At 39.3% G+C, this 12,220-nt stretch overlaps 1 protein-coding gene across 3 annotated transcripts in view; it reads left to right on the forward strand.

The window, feature by feature from the left end:
• Positions 1-12,076, forward strand: part of LOC139151454 (uncharacterized) — a 55,608-nt gene extending 43,532 nt beyond the window's left edge. For all 3 annotated transcript variants that reach the window (XM_070724280.1, XM_070724278.1, XM_070724279.1), the window contains exons 2-4: positions 2,431-2,685; positions 3,123-3,289; positions 11,089-12,076. In XM_070724280.1, coding sequence (XP_070580381.1) covers positions 2,443-2,685; positions 3,123-3,275 — 396 coding nt within the window. In that variant the 5' untranslated portion in view covers positions 2,431-2,442 and the 3' untranslated portion in view covers positions 3,276-3,289; positions 11,089-12,076. The remainder of the gene's footprint in view (positions 1-2,430; positions 2,686-3,122; positions 3,290-11,088) is intronic.
• The last annotated feature ends 144 nt before the right edge of the window (positions 12,077-12,220 follow it).

Below are 12,220 nucleotides of genomic sequence, written 5' to 3' on the forward strand. Positions count from 1 at the left end.
AAGGCAGCTAGAGAAAAACCTTTTGCCAGCAGACGTGGTTCAACTTATCCAAAGCGAGGCATGTGAACAAAAGAGTTTGCTTTTTTTTAGAAACGAATAGCCCGACTGTCCTTCGGATGCTTTCAAATTAAGTTAATTAAAAAGTCCCAGCCGATATCCAATATTTGCCCTTGCGTCCTTTCCTACTTAAGTATACTATTTTTTCAAGCAAAATTATGCAACCCATCAATGGATGCACCATAATGCCGTGTTTAAATTGGTGTGATAAATAAATTTAAATGAGAACATAAAACAACGACAGCTGGTAGTGTTCAATGACGGCCCGTGTATTTTTGGCGGCTAATGGAACTCAATTATCAAATGAAATCGTTATCCTCACTTAGAAGACGACGTCACAATGATTTTATCACCATATGCAATCATTAAGCTAATTTTACATCAAGAAAAGTGACTATAAAGTTTAACGCAAGACATGCTAGAACACGTTTCTCTCTGCACACGTGTCAGGCTAATTAATTGATGTCGATTTCGTTGAAATATTTCTTAGCGGATTTATTCTAGCAAGATGGTAAGTGTGTAACTTTATTTTTGTTGTCGTACAGACTCTGTCAACCTGTCCCATGGCAAAACTCTCTGATATAAATATGTGTGCTCGTTAGTTTGGGAAGACAGGTTTATTTTAGGCCAAATCAAGAGAAGAAGACAAACAACACACATGTATAGTCTACGTGTAATATTAAAGATGGCTGCCAACTAGAAAAAGTTTTGTGCGCAGAACGCGGCAATTGCTGACGGACAGATTATTTCGCCTTAAAACTATGTAATCAACACCTTTATGATTTTTACTTCAGCAAATGTGTCATCCAAATGTATGAATTAATGGGGTTTACATGACTGTCCGGGGAGAATTTTATCTTCCACAACCTACATTATCGGGAACATCTCAGAGTGTGGTTTCTACTGTCAGTCACATTACGGTGTGATACTTGATAAAGGTTAAGGAGGCGTATATTTGGTTATAATTTCACGTACGTTATAATTTACAGTATACTTTCATCTTATCACGATAGTAAAAATAGAAGACACCGCTTGTTTGAACCATGGCCCTCAATCAAACGCATCAAATACCCCCGCGGTGTTTTTCTATCGACTGATGAATGTCAACATTTGCGATAACCAAGTATTACCTCGATGGCTGGGTAGAATATTGCGTCCCTGCAGCCGAGTCGCGAAACGCACAATTTGCATATTAAATTTACCGCTTTGTGACTCAATATTGTGCTAATATACGGGTATCCGCCCGATACCAAAAAAACAACTTACGCATATGCCGTATAAATGACAGAGTGTGGGTGAGGTTTAGAAACGCTTTTTTGTACGGAGATATAACTTTCCACATTCTAGAAAAAAAGGCAAACAAATTGTAGACTATGCTACCACTCAGGACACACCCACGCCGAGCGTTCAGTGACCTAGCGATTCCTGGTGGACCGCGCAACTACTAATGATGAGCGGAAATGAAGATGTCATGTCGAGCGATTTTAAATTTTTTGCAATACGGTTCTACAAACAAAAACGTTGAAACTTGGCCATGGTTGAAGTAATAAATCTTCTTTATCAGCACATAATTAGCCGGTGAAATAACCGCTCAAAGGCATACGAAATGTCATTAGTTTGGAGAATACATATTTCCTACAATCTGCTGTTTGTTTTTTCGTTACTGCAAGTAGCCTGGTCGATTGAAAGTACACGTAAACTGCAATTTCCATCTCATCAAGTTTTTAAAATATCTCGTTTGGAAAATAGAACGACAAACTTGAAGGCAATAGGGGACGCAATCCATCTATTGACAAAGAGGCAGAGATGCCTTTGGATAGATGGCTGGAGATATGGACATATAAACAGACATACAATAGATGAATAGATTAGGCCGCTGTCATAGAGTAGATATATGGACATACTTGAAGATAAACGCAAAGTCTTATCGATGTAGTTGTCCTGTATTGTATGTCATCCAGGCTAGGCCAGTTATAGGAGGTTTAATCACAAAAACATACTCGTAATTAGATCTCATATCAACATAGTTGCAAGTGCGTTCGGATGTCCTGTGCGTGAATTTTTCATGATGTCCTGTGCGTGAAATTTTCATGATTTAAAAAATAGATTTCTGTGTTTAGTTATCGTGGATCGGTTTGATTGAATTCGTATCGTCTATGGAATTTCGCTAAAATTAGAAACTAGATATAGTGTACCCTGCCTCAACTGCATAATTCAACAGGTCTTATAGTACCTTCAATTTGTTGTGAAATCTTGTTGGCAAACTTCAAATGGTATGGAGCTGCAACGACAATCAAGTTAGCAGAGACGAAATGTGTTCATACCCTACACTTAAAACTCAAACTTTGAATTCTTTCTGTTCTTTCCCGCCAGAGCACAAGAACAATGCAGACGACAGTTGCCATAGCCCTTGTCACCTTGAGCGTGCTTCTTTTAGTGGACGTTGGGGTCGCCTATCCAAATCCGTATTTCGAGCCAGCCAAAAGATTATCAGAGGACTTGCTAGACGCGGAGGACGCCTTCGACGGAGACGAGGGCGACCGGTTTGAAGATGAGAACAGTTTGTGGAGGAGGGCTTACTCTCCGATTAGCGCCACCGACACTTCAATCAAGGACTATTCATCAATAGTAAGACCCATCGCAAAAATATTCCCTAAAGTTTCAATGACATATTTCCCACCAAACACACTAGTAAACAAAGAGTTTTCTGACAAGAAATTGACCGTAGAGATGCAGATCTGTTTCTGTTTCTCCATTGTCCGCGTAGAGTTGGTGTGTGCCAGAAGCTAGCCCCTACCTCTCCACCCCGAGTTAACTTGAAGTGGCTCTCCCAGGAAAATGCATATTTCGTGATGACAGTCCAAACTATCATCATTTCAACGGTATCCTAAAGCCTCTTAGAAGATACCCGTTTTTCAATTAAATCAAGTTTCGCAAATAGAAAAGTTGTAATCGTTGCAAGCAAATCTCTGCAGAAGATGCTGCACACCCCCCCCTCCCCGCGAAGTATCTGAATAGATTTTGTTTCTCATGTGATGATTTTGCCATTTCTTTTTTGCTAACAGCTTTCCTGTTCCGTCGGACAAGTATGCAAGCCAGCTTCCAAGAGCAAGTTTTCATGCAAGTGCAACATCTTCACGTACTGTGTTGCGCCAGGAAAATACGCCAACGCCCAGTGCAAATGGAGCGCGGTCGGATACGTGTACAAACAGCCTTAGATTGTTAGCACAGCGTAAGTACTCTGAAGTTCTCGCTCGCTCTATCACACAGATATTTTCGTTTACGTAGTGCGTATATTAAGGTAGTATGCGCCTCGAAAGTGAAAGACTTAAAATTTTGTTCAAACTTTCCTCAAAGAATATTTCAACCATTCTCTTTAAAAATCAAGAATAAAATTCGGGAGTAACCGTGCAAATTTTGGAACTAGAGAAACAAATTACTCAAGATTTACCGATATTTGACATTCAAAATGGCCACTATCCCTGTGTTAACTCTATGGAGCAAAAAATAAAATCTAAAATTTTCGATTTTTGAAAAACTAAGTCGTTGAAAAGTTTTCTTACACCGAGAGCTTTAAAATGAACCACCACAAGTGGTATATCAGAAAATAAATGAACAAGTTTGAGAGTCCGAATATCTGTCCCCGAGGCGCGTTCCGTACCGTAAGGTCGAACGCGCCTCCAAACGCGTAGACTTAAGGGTGAGTCCTGCCACATTTTGAGACTTTTTTCGTTTGACTTGGGGCATATACTATAGTTCTGGTTGTCAATGAAATTGGTATTAATAAAACAAACATTTACACACAAACTGAAGCTTATTTGAGCGGTTTTTAGACGGTTGTATTATGTTATTTCGACGAAAACACGGGAAAAGTTGCACTTTTCGATTTCCATCATGGCGACATTTTCCGGAAATTGCCGAGCTCGCCCCGTTTTGGCGTAAGTAGCTGTGACGTCACTAATAGAATGTGTGATGGTGACTTCGTGCATTGACTATGGAGATAGTGATAATTTCATGAGTGAAAGCAGTGCAACTGAGAATATCATCGTCACAGAAGATATGACAAAGCTGTTCAGAATTTACAGGCCTGCAAATTTTAACAGTCGGAACCTTAACTTAAACGAGAACAAAAGCGGAACTCTTGTTGACCGTCGCGTCAGTGACAAGCCCACCGTGACCACAGTCAAACACACCAGTGCACTACACCGTACACACAACCGCAAGCTAACAAAATATAAATATGTCTGGAGTTGCCATCCAACCTTATTATTACTTCTCAACACAAATTGCCTCGTTCAAAATCTGTATATAAAAATTTGAATTACACCATGACGCTTGTAGATAAACGTAGTAGAGATCAAGTTGAAAATTGTCCACCGTTTAAACACACATCTTTCCTATCATTCAACAGCTGGAAGTGGAACAGGCTGAGGGTCATGTTAGCATAAACACTGAAGGTAGTATTCTCGCCGCAAAATCTTCAGTTTGGCGTTATAAAACCTCACATGAACATTGGCACTTTTAAAAAATGTGACCGTAAAGACATGTCTAGCCAAATTCTCGGGAAGAGATAAATTAAAATTGACATGATGTAAATATCGGGCACACTCGCACCCGAGGCCGGGCGGCTCAGCCGGCCATTTCTGTGACGAAGTGATCAGCTACGCTTCCGCAGTTTTTTTCTTGATTAAGTGTCAGCGATATAAATCGCAGTGTTCATTGTTTCATGACTGCGAAATTCTCAAAGAAGCAAAATATTCTAGGGGAGACTTAGTCGAGCAGAAGGGAACAGATGACGACAACGCGACTGCTTCGTCAACAGTATAAACTTCTTTGCTACACGTTGTGTCACTGTTACTGGCAGCGCCGTGCTGTATTATACACAACCTATCGTTCAGTCTCGCAAAGAGTCAGTCAATCACTACGTAAACTTTTTAGGAATATAAAATTAGATATCTCCTAACGTTACTAATTATAGAGTCACACATGCATGGGATCTAGTACTTGTATTCATTTATTTATTTACAATCACTTTCGTAAAGCATCTGAATCGGCGATCAGTCTTGGGGGATGTAAACACGGCCATACTTCTCCGCGGCCCCCGCATCCTTGACATGTTTTGGGCAACCTGTCGCAGTCTTGCTGCTGTTCTCGCTCTTGTCCACAGTTGATGATGATACACGCGAAGCTTTCTGGTGACAATGGTCGTACTGGTATAGCATTGCGATTACATAATTGATGTAGTAACTCCAGGAATTGTAAAGTCTATCTTACCGTACATCTGGCTTCCGAACCGTTTTATTCTAAGTCACGGCACTCGAAAATGTGCACCGCAGAAAACGCTTGTCTGAATGCCTCTTTTCCGACCCTTTCTTGTAATTTTGTCAAATGCGGCTAATACATCATCCTAAAATGCAATAAACTGACAATGGCTGCAGTTACTTCAGCCACCAAAGGCGTAACTTCTCACCATGTTGAAGCCACAGCGGTAAGCATTCGCTATGGCCGAGGTGAACACACTCACTCGTACATTCTATTAGTTACGTCATTTCCGGTGGCAATGCCCGCGAATTCCGAAACGACCCGAATGGCAGCTAACTTCAAAGTCGCACAACATATTGCATTTTAATAATATTTCACCGCGTCGTTTCCTTGGGGTGATGCATTATTTGATAAAGTGGGAATGTCAAAATCATATAGCATGGCTCATTTTAAGCAAAATTAACTTTGAATTTATGCGGGACATACACTTTAAACTTCTCCGGAGTTTCCCCGTGAACTTTCACCCACTCTCTTTCAAAAACAAGAATAAACATCGGGGGTCAGCGATGCAAGATTTTGTGCTAGAGAAACAACATATTTAGCATTCACCGACTCTTGAAATTCAAAATGATGGCTTCCATCCCCCGCGTCAACTCTCGAGGAATACGAATATTTTTTTCTGTTTTTCAAAAAACTAAGACTATGAAAATCTTTCTTACTCCAAGGGCTTCAAAATGAGGTAACACAAGTGGTAGACCAGAGAAGTATTGTAAAACTTTGAGAGTTTGAATTTCCTGTTCCCTAGGCGCAGTGTTGATATCATTATAGGGTCCTTCCGATTCAAATTACAGTCAACTTTGTAAGTTACCTATGTAACTAATCAGATATCTGGTATTAGATTCCCACGAATTGTGACTCTGCTGTTTAAAGGCATATACTGTTGACCATCATTCTCACTGGCACCATGGTGGTTCAAATTTCGAGCAGCGTGTACTTGTTCAAATAATACAAAAGTGATCGAATTATGACTAAGTCAGCCAGCAACTATGATAAATGTCCCCTGACTGGGCACTTGCTCGGAGCTATTTTTGTTTTGATTGCTAACTTATAGTTGCCCTCTTCCTAAGGCATTAAACCGATATCGCTAAAATATGAAGAGCTGCCCTCCCCATCCCCGGCCATTTACGGTTGCATACGGTCCATCAGTGTATATTTCAGTATGAATGCTGGGGTGTAATTTGAACAGCGCCCTCAGAAAAATAGCCTCGTTTTCATTTCAAAACAAAGGTCGCAGTAGTACGCAGGGGTCACACAAGCATGGGTCGCCTAAACATGCCTATATTCACGCTTTACCGCGGACCTGAGTGAATGTTATAGGTAATATGTGTTTTTTAGGAATTTGTTTCTGATATAAACAGTTTGTCATGTAAAATAAACCTACTTTCAAAAGATTGTCGATGTGTATACTGAGTAGTTTCTGTTGCATAACACGATTTGGGTCTGTCTATGAAGGAGAAACGGGGCTAGTAAATGGTCTTCCGGGTCTTGAACACCGATCAAATTTCAGCAGTGTCTTTTTCAGTAACATTGATTGTGTATACCAATTTTTAACTTCACAGAGCTATTTTACTGGAAATGGTACACTTTTCAATAGACCCTTGGCGAAACTTCGAAACTTCACCTATGAATGCCGTTTTCTAGTACTTGTTACAGTGGGCATTATACATTCACCACAGATTAGATGGCCTCTACAACAAACGAGAATAATTTTATGTTAACTACAACTACAGTTCTTTAGTATATTTTTTTCTCAGAATTTTAGAATTTATAAATTGTTTTATGTATCTTGAAGTCTGTTTCTATATATAGGAAAATGAGAGCAACTTTACACATCGTTTTCTACCTTTGATAGTGATGCGGTATATTGATTCGATCAATGTGGTTTAATGATATGGAGAAACATGGCGAGACACCGGTGAATCGATAGTGCTTTGACCCTGGTCATGTGATCTGGGTCCCCGGGAAAGAACCGGTTAACGGTTATGTGTTGGAGCTATTTATCCCACATGTTAATTTGATAGTAGCGATTGTTCATCAACTAGAGATGCTAGTATGGATATGTTGTGGTCTGAACTTTGAGTGGTTTGTTGGTCAGACCGTTCGTGTTTATTTTATCCTCGTGCTTGATTTGTGCCTGAACGAGGATGTCTCTTAAGTTTTTATTCCTTTTGTATGCTATGATAGGTTTTTCTGGAAAAACTTTGACCAGTGTTTGATCGGCTTCTATTATTTTCCAATTTTTTGTTAGACATTGTTTGATTTGCCTGGTTTTGATGAATGGACTGAAGGTCGTTGTGTAAACCAGTTTTGTTCTTATGTCATATTCCTCTTATCTTTAGCGGTGAGGTATCGTCGATGGTTGGTGAGATTAACATGTTTCTTTATACGAGATATATCTTTTTTTTCTATAATCTTGTTGTTGAAGTTTGCGTGTGAGAAAGTTGACCTTTTCAATGAAGTCCATGTCGTTGTTGCATGTGCAAGCATATCGGAGAAGTTCACCTTTAATGAAGCCTTTGAAAGTGCCGCTCGGGTGACACGATTTTTCAATAAATATTGGAACGTGTCGATTGGTTTTGTGTTGGTTAAATTAAAAAGAAAATTAATAAGTTCTGAATTCAATATACTGCAAAGACAACAGCTTTATTCTAAATATTTTATTCTAAATAAACCTGAAGTTTGATCAATACTTAAGCCTCAGAGACTTGACTGCAACAAACTGAGACAAATCAGACACGAAAATTACGTCAAAAAAGTTAAAAGTGAACAACCATGAGGTCACATGCACAAGTTTTTCTATGGGAAGCCCCGGCTCGAAACTGAGACAAATCAGACACGAAAATTACGTCAAAAAAGTTAAAAGTGAACAACCATGAGGTCACATGCACAAGTTTTTCTATGGGAAGCCCCGGCTGGAAGCTTCGAAGCCATCCTCGGACTGTGATGACCCTGAAAAAAAAAAAGAGGAAAATAATTAAAAACAACTGTGACACGAATTTTACGTATTACAACCTAAAAGTGTCACTTGATGATAGTTTCCCCCAAAAAAGTAACATTTGACCTAAAAATACGCACATTTTGGGGATTTATTTCACTATGAGCGTATGCGAGTACACAGTGTACGTGTAAACGTATGTTGATTTGGCGCCATATTGGATTTTAACGGCAAAACACAGCGGCGAACTTTGCCGCCCAACATCAAATTCCTGGCATGAACAGACAAAATTCTGCGGTAAAAAGCTAATTTATAGTATAATTCCACGAACTATGCTTGATTTTGGGCCATAATTTCATGCTACCGTAGTTGGTACAGCAACACAAGTCCGCGCTCGACATATAACATCGTACTATGAAAAATCGCTGAAATCGCAAAATTCACTTTAATTTTTCAAACAGAGCTCCGAAAGTCACTTACCTTCTCAGAAAATCCAATTGAAGAGATGAAGTTGGTCTCCAATGATAATTATCGGCGACAAAATGAGGATTTGGGAGCGACTGAAAAACTGTGTTAGCCAGCCAACGGTCACAGACTGAGTTGCTGAGTGCCGTTCGAAAGGAAATGGCATTTGCATATGCAAATTGCACCCCTAGCGTTCAGACTGTATTTCAGTATCATGAAAGAACAGTGCATGTTATACGCATGCGTTATAGGATGTAAGTTGATTTCACGACTGGGTGTTTTAGCAATGGACAGGTGCAGAAAAGATTATGGACCGTTATGGTGATGCACAAATGAAATATCGTCAGCTGCGCATGCGCAACTTTTTGGACCGAAAGTGGTCGTTTGAGGTGCCAGCCATCAGTTGTTTAAACTCGTGGCCAATGAGACTTCGATTTTTTTTACCTCAGTAAAGTCGGCTTGCCCTGCTTTAAGCCGTTGTTGAACATGTCGGACAATCAAGATCTTGCAACCGGAAGGCCTTAGGGACAGTCTGTGTCGAGGACAGAGACAGATAACACGTCGAGGAATGCTTGTCATCTCAATCAGTTATTTTTTCATGGATGTTACTTGAAAAGCACTTCAAAATAGGGGTCCTCCATTATCATAGAATGATTAAAGCGTCCGATAAATTCCACTGTGTCAAGACGATCGACACCCTTCAAATATTTTTCAGCTCTTTTAAAGGTGGTCGAACTTTGTCAAGAGAGTTGAAGTGCTGCTCCAAACGCTCCCTGTGTCACACCCATCTCTTGAACATATCTGCCCATGTTACGCGACAGTGGAAACACGAATGAGAGAAAAAACTCTTCAATTTAGGAAAGTCCTCTGCTCGACAGTTTTTGCCCGTAGTTTGACAAAAGCTAAAGCAGTTATTAAATTTATTAAATATGTGTAATGTTTATTAAATATGTGTATAACATTTATTAAATATGTGTATTGAAAACTGGGATAGAATCAGCTAACCAAAACCCCGGGCCGAACCCCCTAGCGTGTGTCACGGTCTCCCTGATCGACATCGCCAAGCTCCGAGTTGACGTCACGCAGATGACACGACTAATGCGAACACTTATCACTCGATTCTTGTCAACCCTGGAAAGGTTAGGTTTCGTGTCGGCAATGCTGCATTGTAAACATGGCTTCGTCTTTGTTGACTCAGCGATATTATCAAGGAGACGTCGTATGACATTATTCGGGGCTTGTAAGCTTACTCAAAATCTGCGTCTTCTTTCGGAAGGTTTAGCGAGACACGAGAGCAGGCGGCGATTTTGATGTGTAGCCAGGCTTCTTGATGCATTATCATTTACAAGCAGCACGTAGCCTTTTACATTTGAAGGACACACTCTGTATAACAGTTATAAATTCAAGACAATTTTACCCGTGGATCTCTAAAAGCAATTCATTGATTTATAGCTTATTGATTTGTTAGTCGTTCAAGAACTAATTAATCTTTAGATATAACTCTAAATCTTGAGACGTTTTCTTTAAACCCATCCATCTCGGTGATGCTCCCTTTTTCGGATTGATGAGGAGGCGGTTGTAAATTTTCATCATAAAAGCAAGTTTATGGCCGACGTCCGTCGATTAAAGGCCCTTTGCGACACGCCGAGTTTTAATTTATTGATGCCTCATTAACAGTCATTTTCATTTTTGACGAGAGTGTGGAATTCGTCGCTCAGTATGAATTATTTGACAAAACAAAGCAAACCAAAACAAAACACTAACACCCTCGGTACATTAAACCTTCCAAATAGAATGAATCATTTATGGCCGATCTAACGCGTGCACATGTTTTAATCTCTATAAAATTCGAGAGAGACATGTACTTTTCATGTGTGTTTCTGCATACATTTGTTTCTCTATGTAATGTCGTAAAAGTCTGTAATTAACCGTTGCATCATAACTTTCGTGTATTTTCAATTATTTCTTGTTCTTGTTGTGAATGCATTTTCCTTCCACTATTTAAATCATGGCGAATTTTTTATGTGTGTATTACTAAATATTCTTGTTGATAATTACTGCTCATTACGGATAGTGTTCATCGGTATAAACGTCAGATGTTGTGCGCAACGCATTCTTTTTGGCGAGATTGATATCCTAGATTTCCATATACTTTTGAGAAAAGAATAAGAATGCATCTTCGTTTTACAGAATAAAAAACACAAATAGATGAACACATTACGGATATTGTCCCTTTAAATTTACTGAGGTTGCATGATGTTTGCGCCCCCTTTTTAAAACATTTTTTTCTCTCTTTTCTTTCATTCTAGGTATGGCGTTTGTTGAAGCAGTTTCATGATAATATCTGCCTACACATAGTGACTTTCACACAATTTCGTTCGTGCATTTTACTTTGATTTGACCGCCGAACAATTTTGAGGTTCGAGAAATCTTCCAAAGAAGCTCAATGCTAGTATTTACACTCGTAAAAGTAAAAATAAAAAAGTCCACCTCCGAGCTTTCAAATGATTGGAATGGATATAGCTGTTGTTATTTCCAGCTTTTGACCCCTCGATACGTCGTATTCAACCATTGACCTATGTAAATTCTTCAGCTTTTGACACTTCAGAACGATATTCATAAGCATTTTGTTTGTGCCATTCCTGTGTCTGTCCCGCAGTTAGCGGTTCCACAAAGTACGCTTTGACTGTGAATATGAATCCTTTTTGAAAATGAATGAACACACGCTGTGATAAATGTAGGATGATAAATTTTCGAGCTTTTTTCCCCAGAAAGCCTCTTTCCAAATAATATGAATATCAACAATGGATAGTGAAGATGATATTTTTTCTGGGACAGTAGGACTTAGATATTAGCATATCGTATTTAATATCGGAAGAAGAGGCGCCGATATTCTCGTGAGCTTGCTTGGATTTGCTTTTTTGGAAACTTTGAGGCGAACAAGTTGATTGGACTATCCAGAGATGACGCGAGAAGATGACGACGTCCTATTGGTTCGTCGAAATCACGGTCACAAGATGGCGGCCATAATGATTTGCCGTTGGTACGATCAATGTTCATTACGTGTACAATACATATAACTCGACGTCTTTCCTTTAACTTTTCTTTTTCAAGTTTGTAGCAAGGATGTGAGTTAAAAATTATAGAAATCATCTGAAATTAAAAACACTTAAAAAATCCGTCATAGCATGCATGAAGTCTCGTTATCTTTTATTTAGTTGATATCACTTGTGCCTAATGTTCTAATCTTCTGTAGTTGATGAGATTTTTAGTTAATAAAATTCTATTTATTCCTTCTCCGGTGTTTGTTGCCTTCTCTGATCACGCAAAAATGACCCTCGATGACCCGCAGCCTCGTTCGAGAAACAATTTTGTATTTCCAACGGTCGCAGGTTATTCAGGAACATGTACAAGATAAACAAAAAATAAACAACACTTTTT

This window comes from Ptychodera flava, chromosome 15 (assembly GCF_041260155.1).
Source record: "Ptychodera flava strain L36383 chromosome 15, AS_Pfla_20210202, whole genome shotgun sequence".
In the NCBI taxonomy this organism is placed as follows: Eukaryota; Metazoa; Hemichordata; class Enteropneusta; family Ptychoderidae; genus Ptychodera; species Ptychodera flava.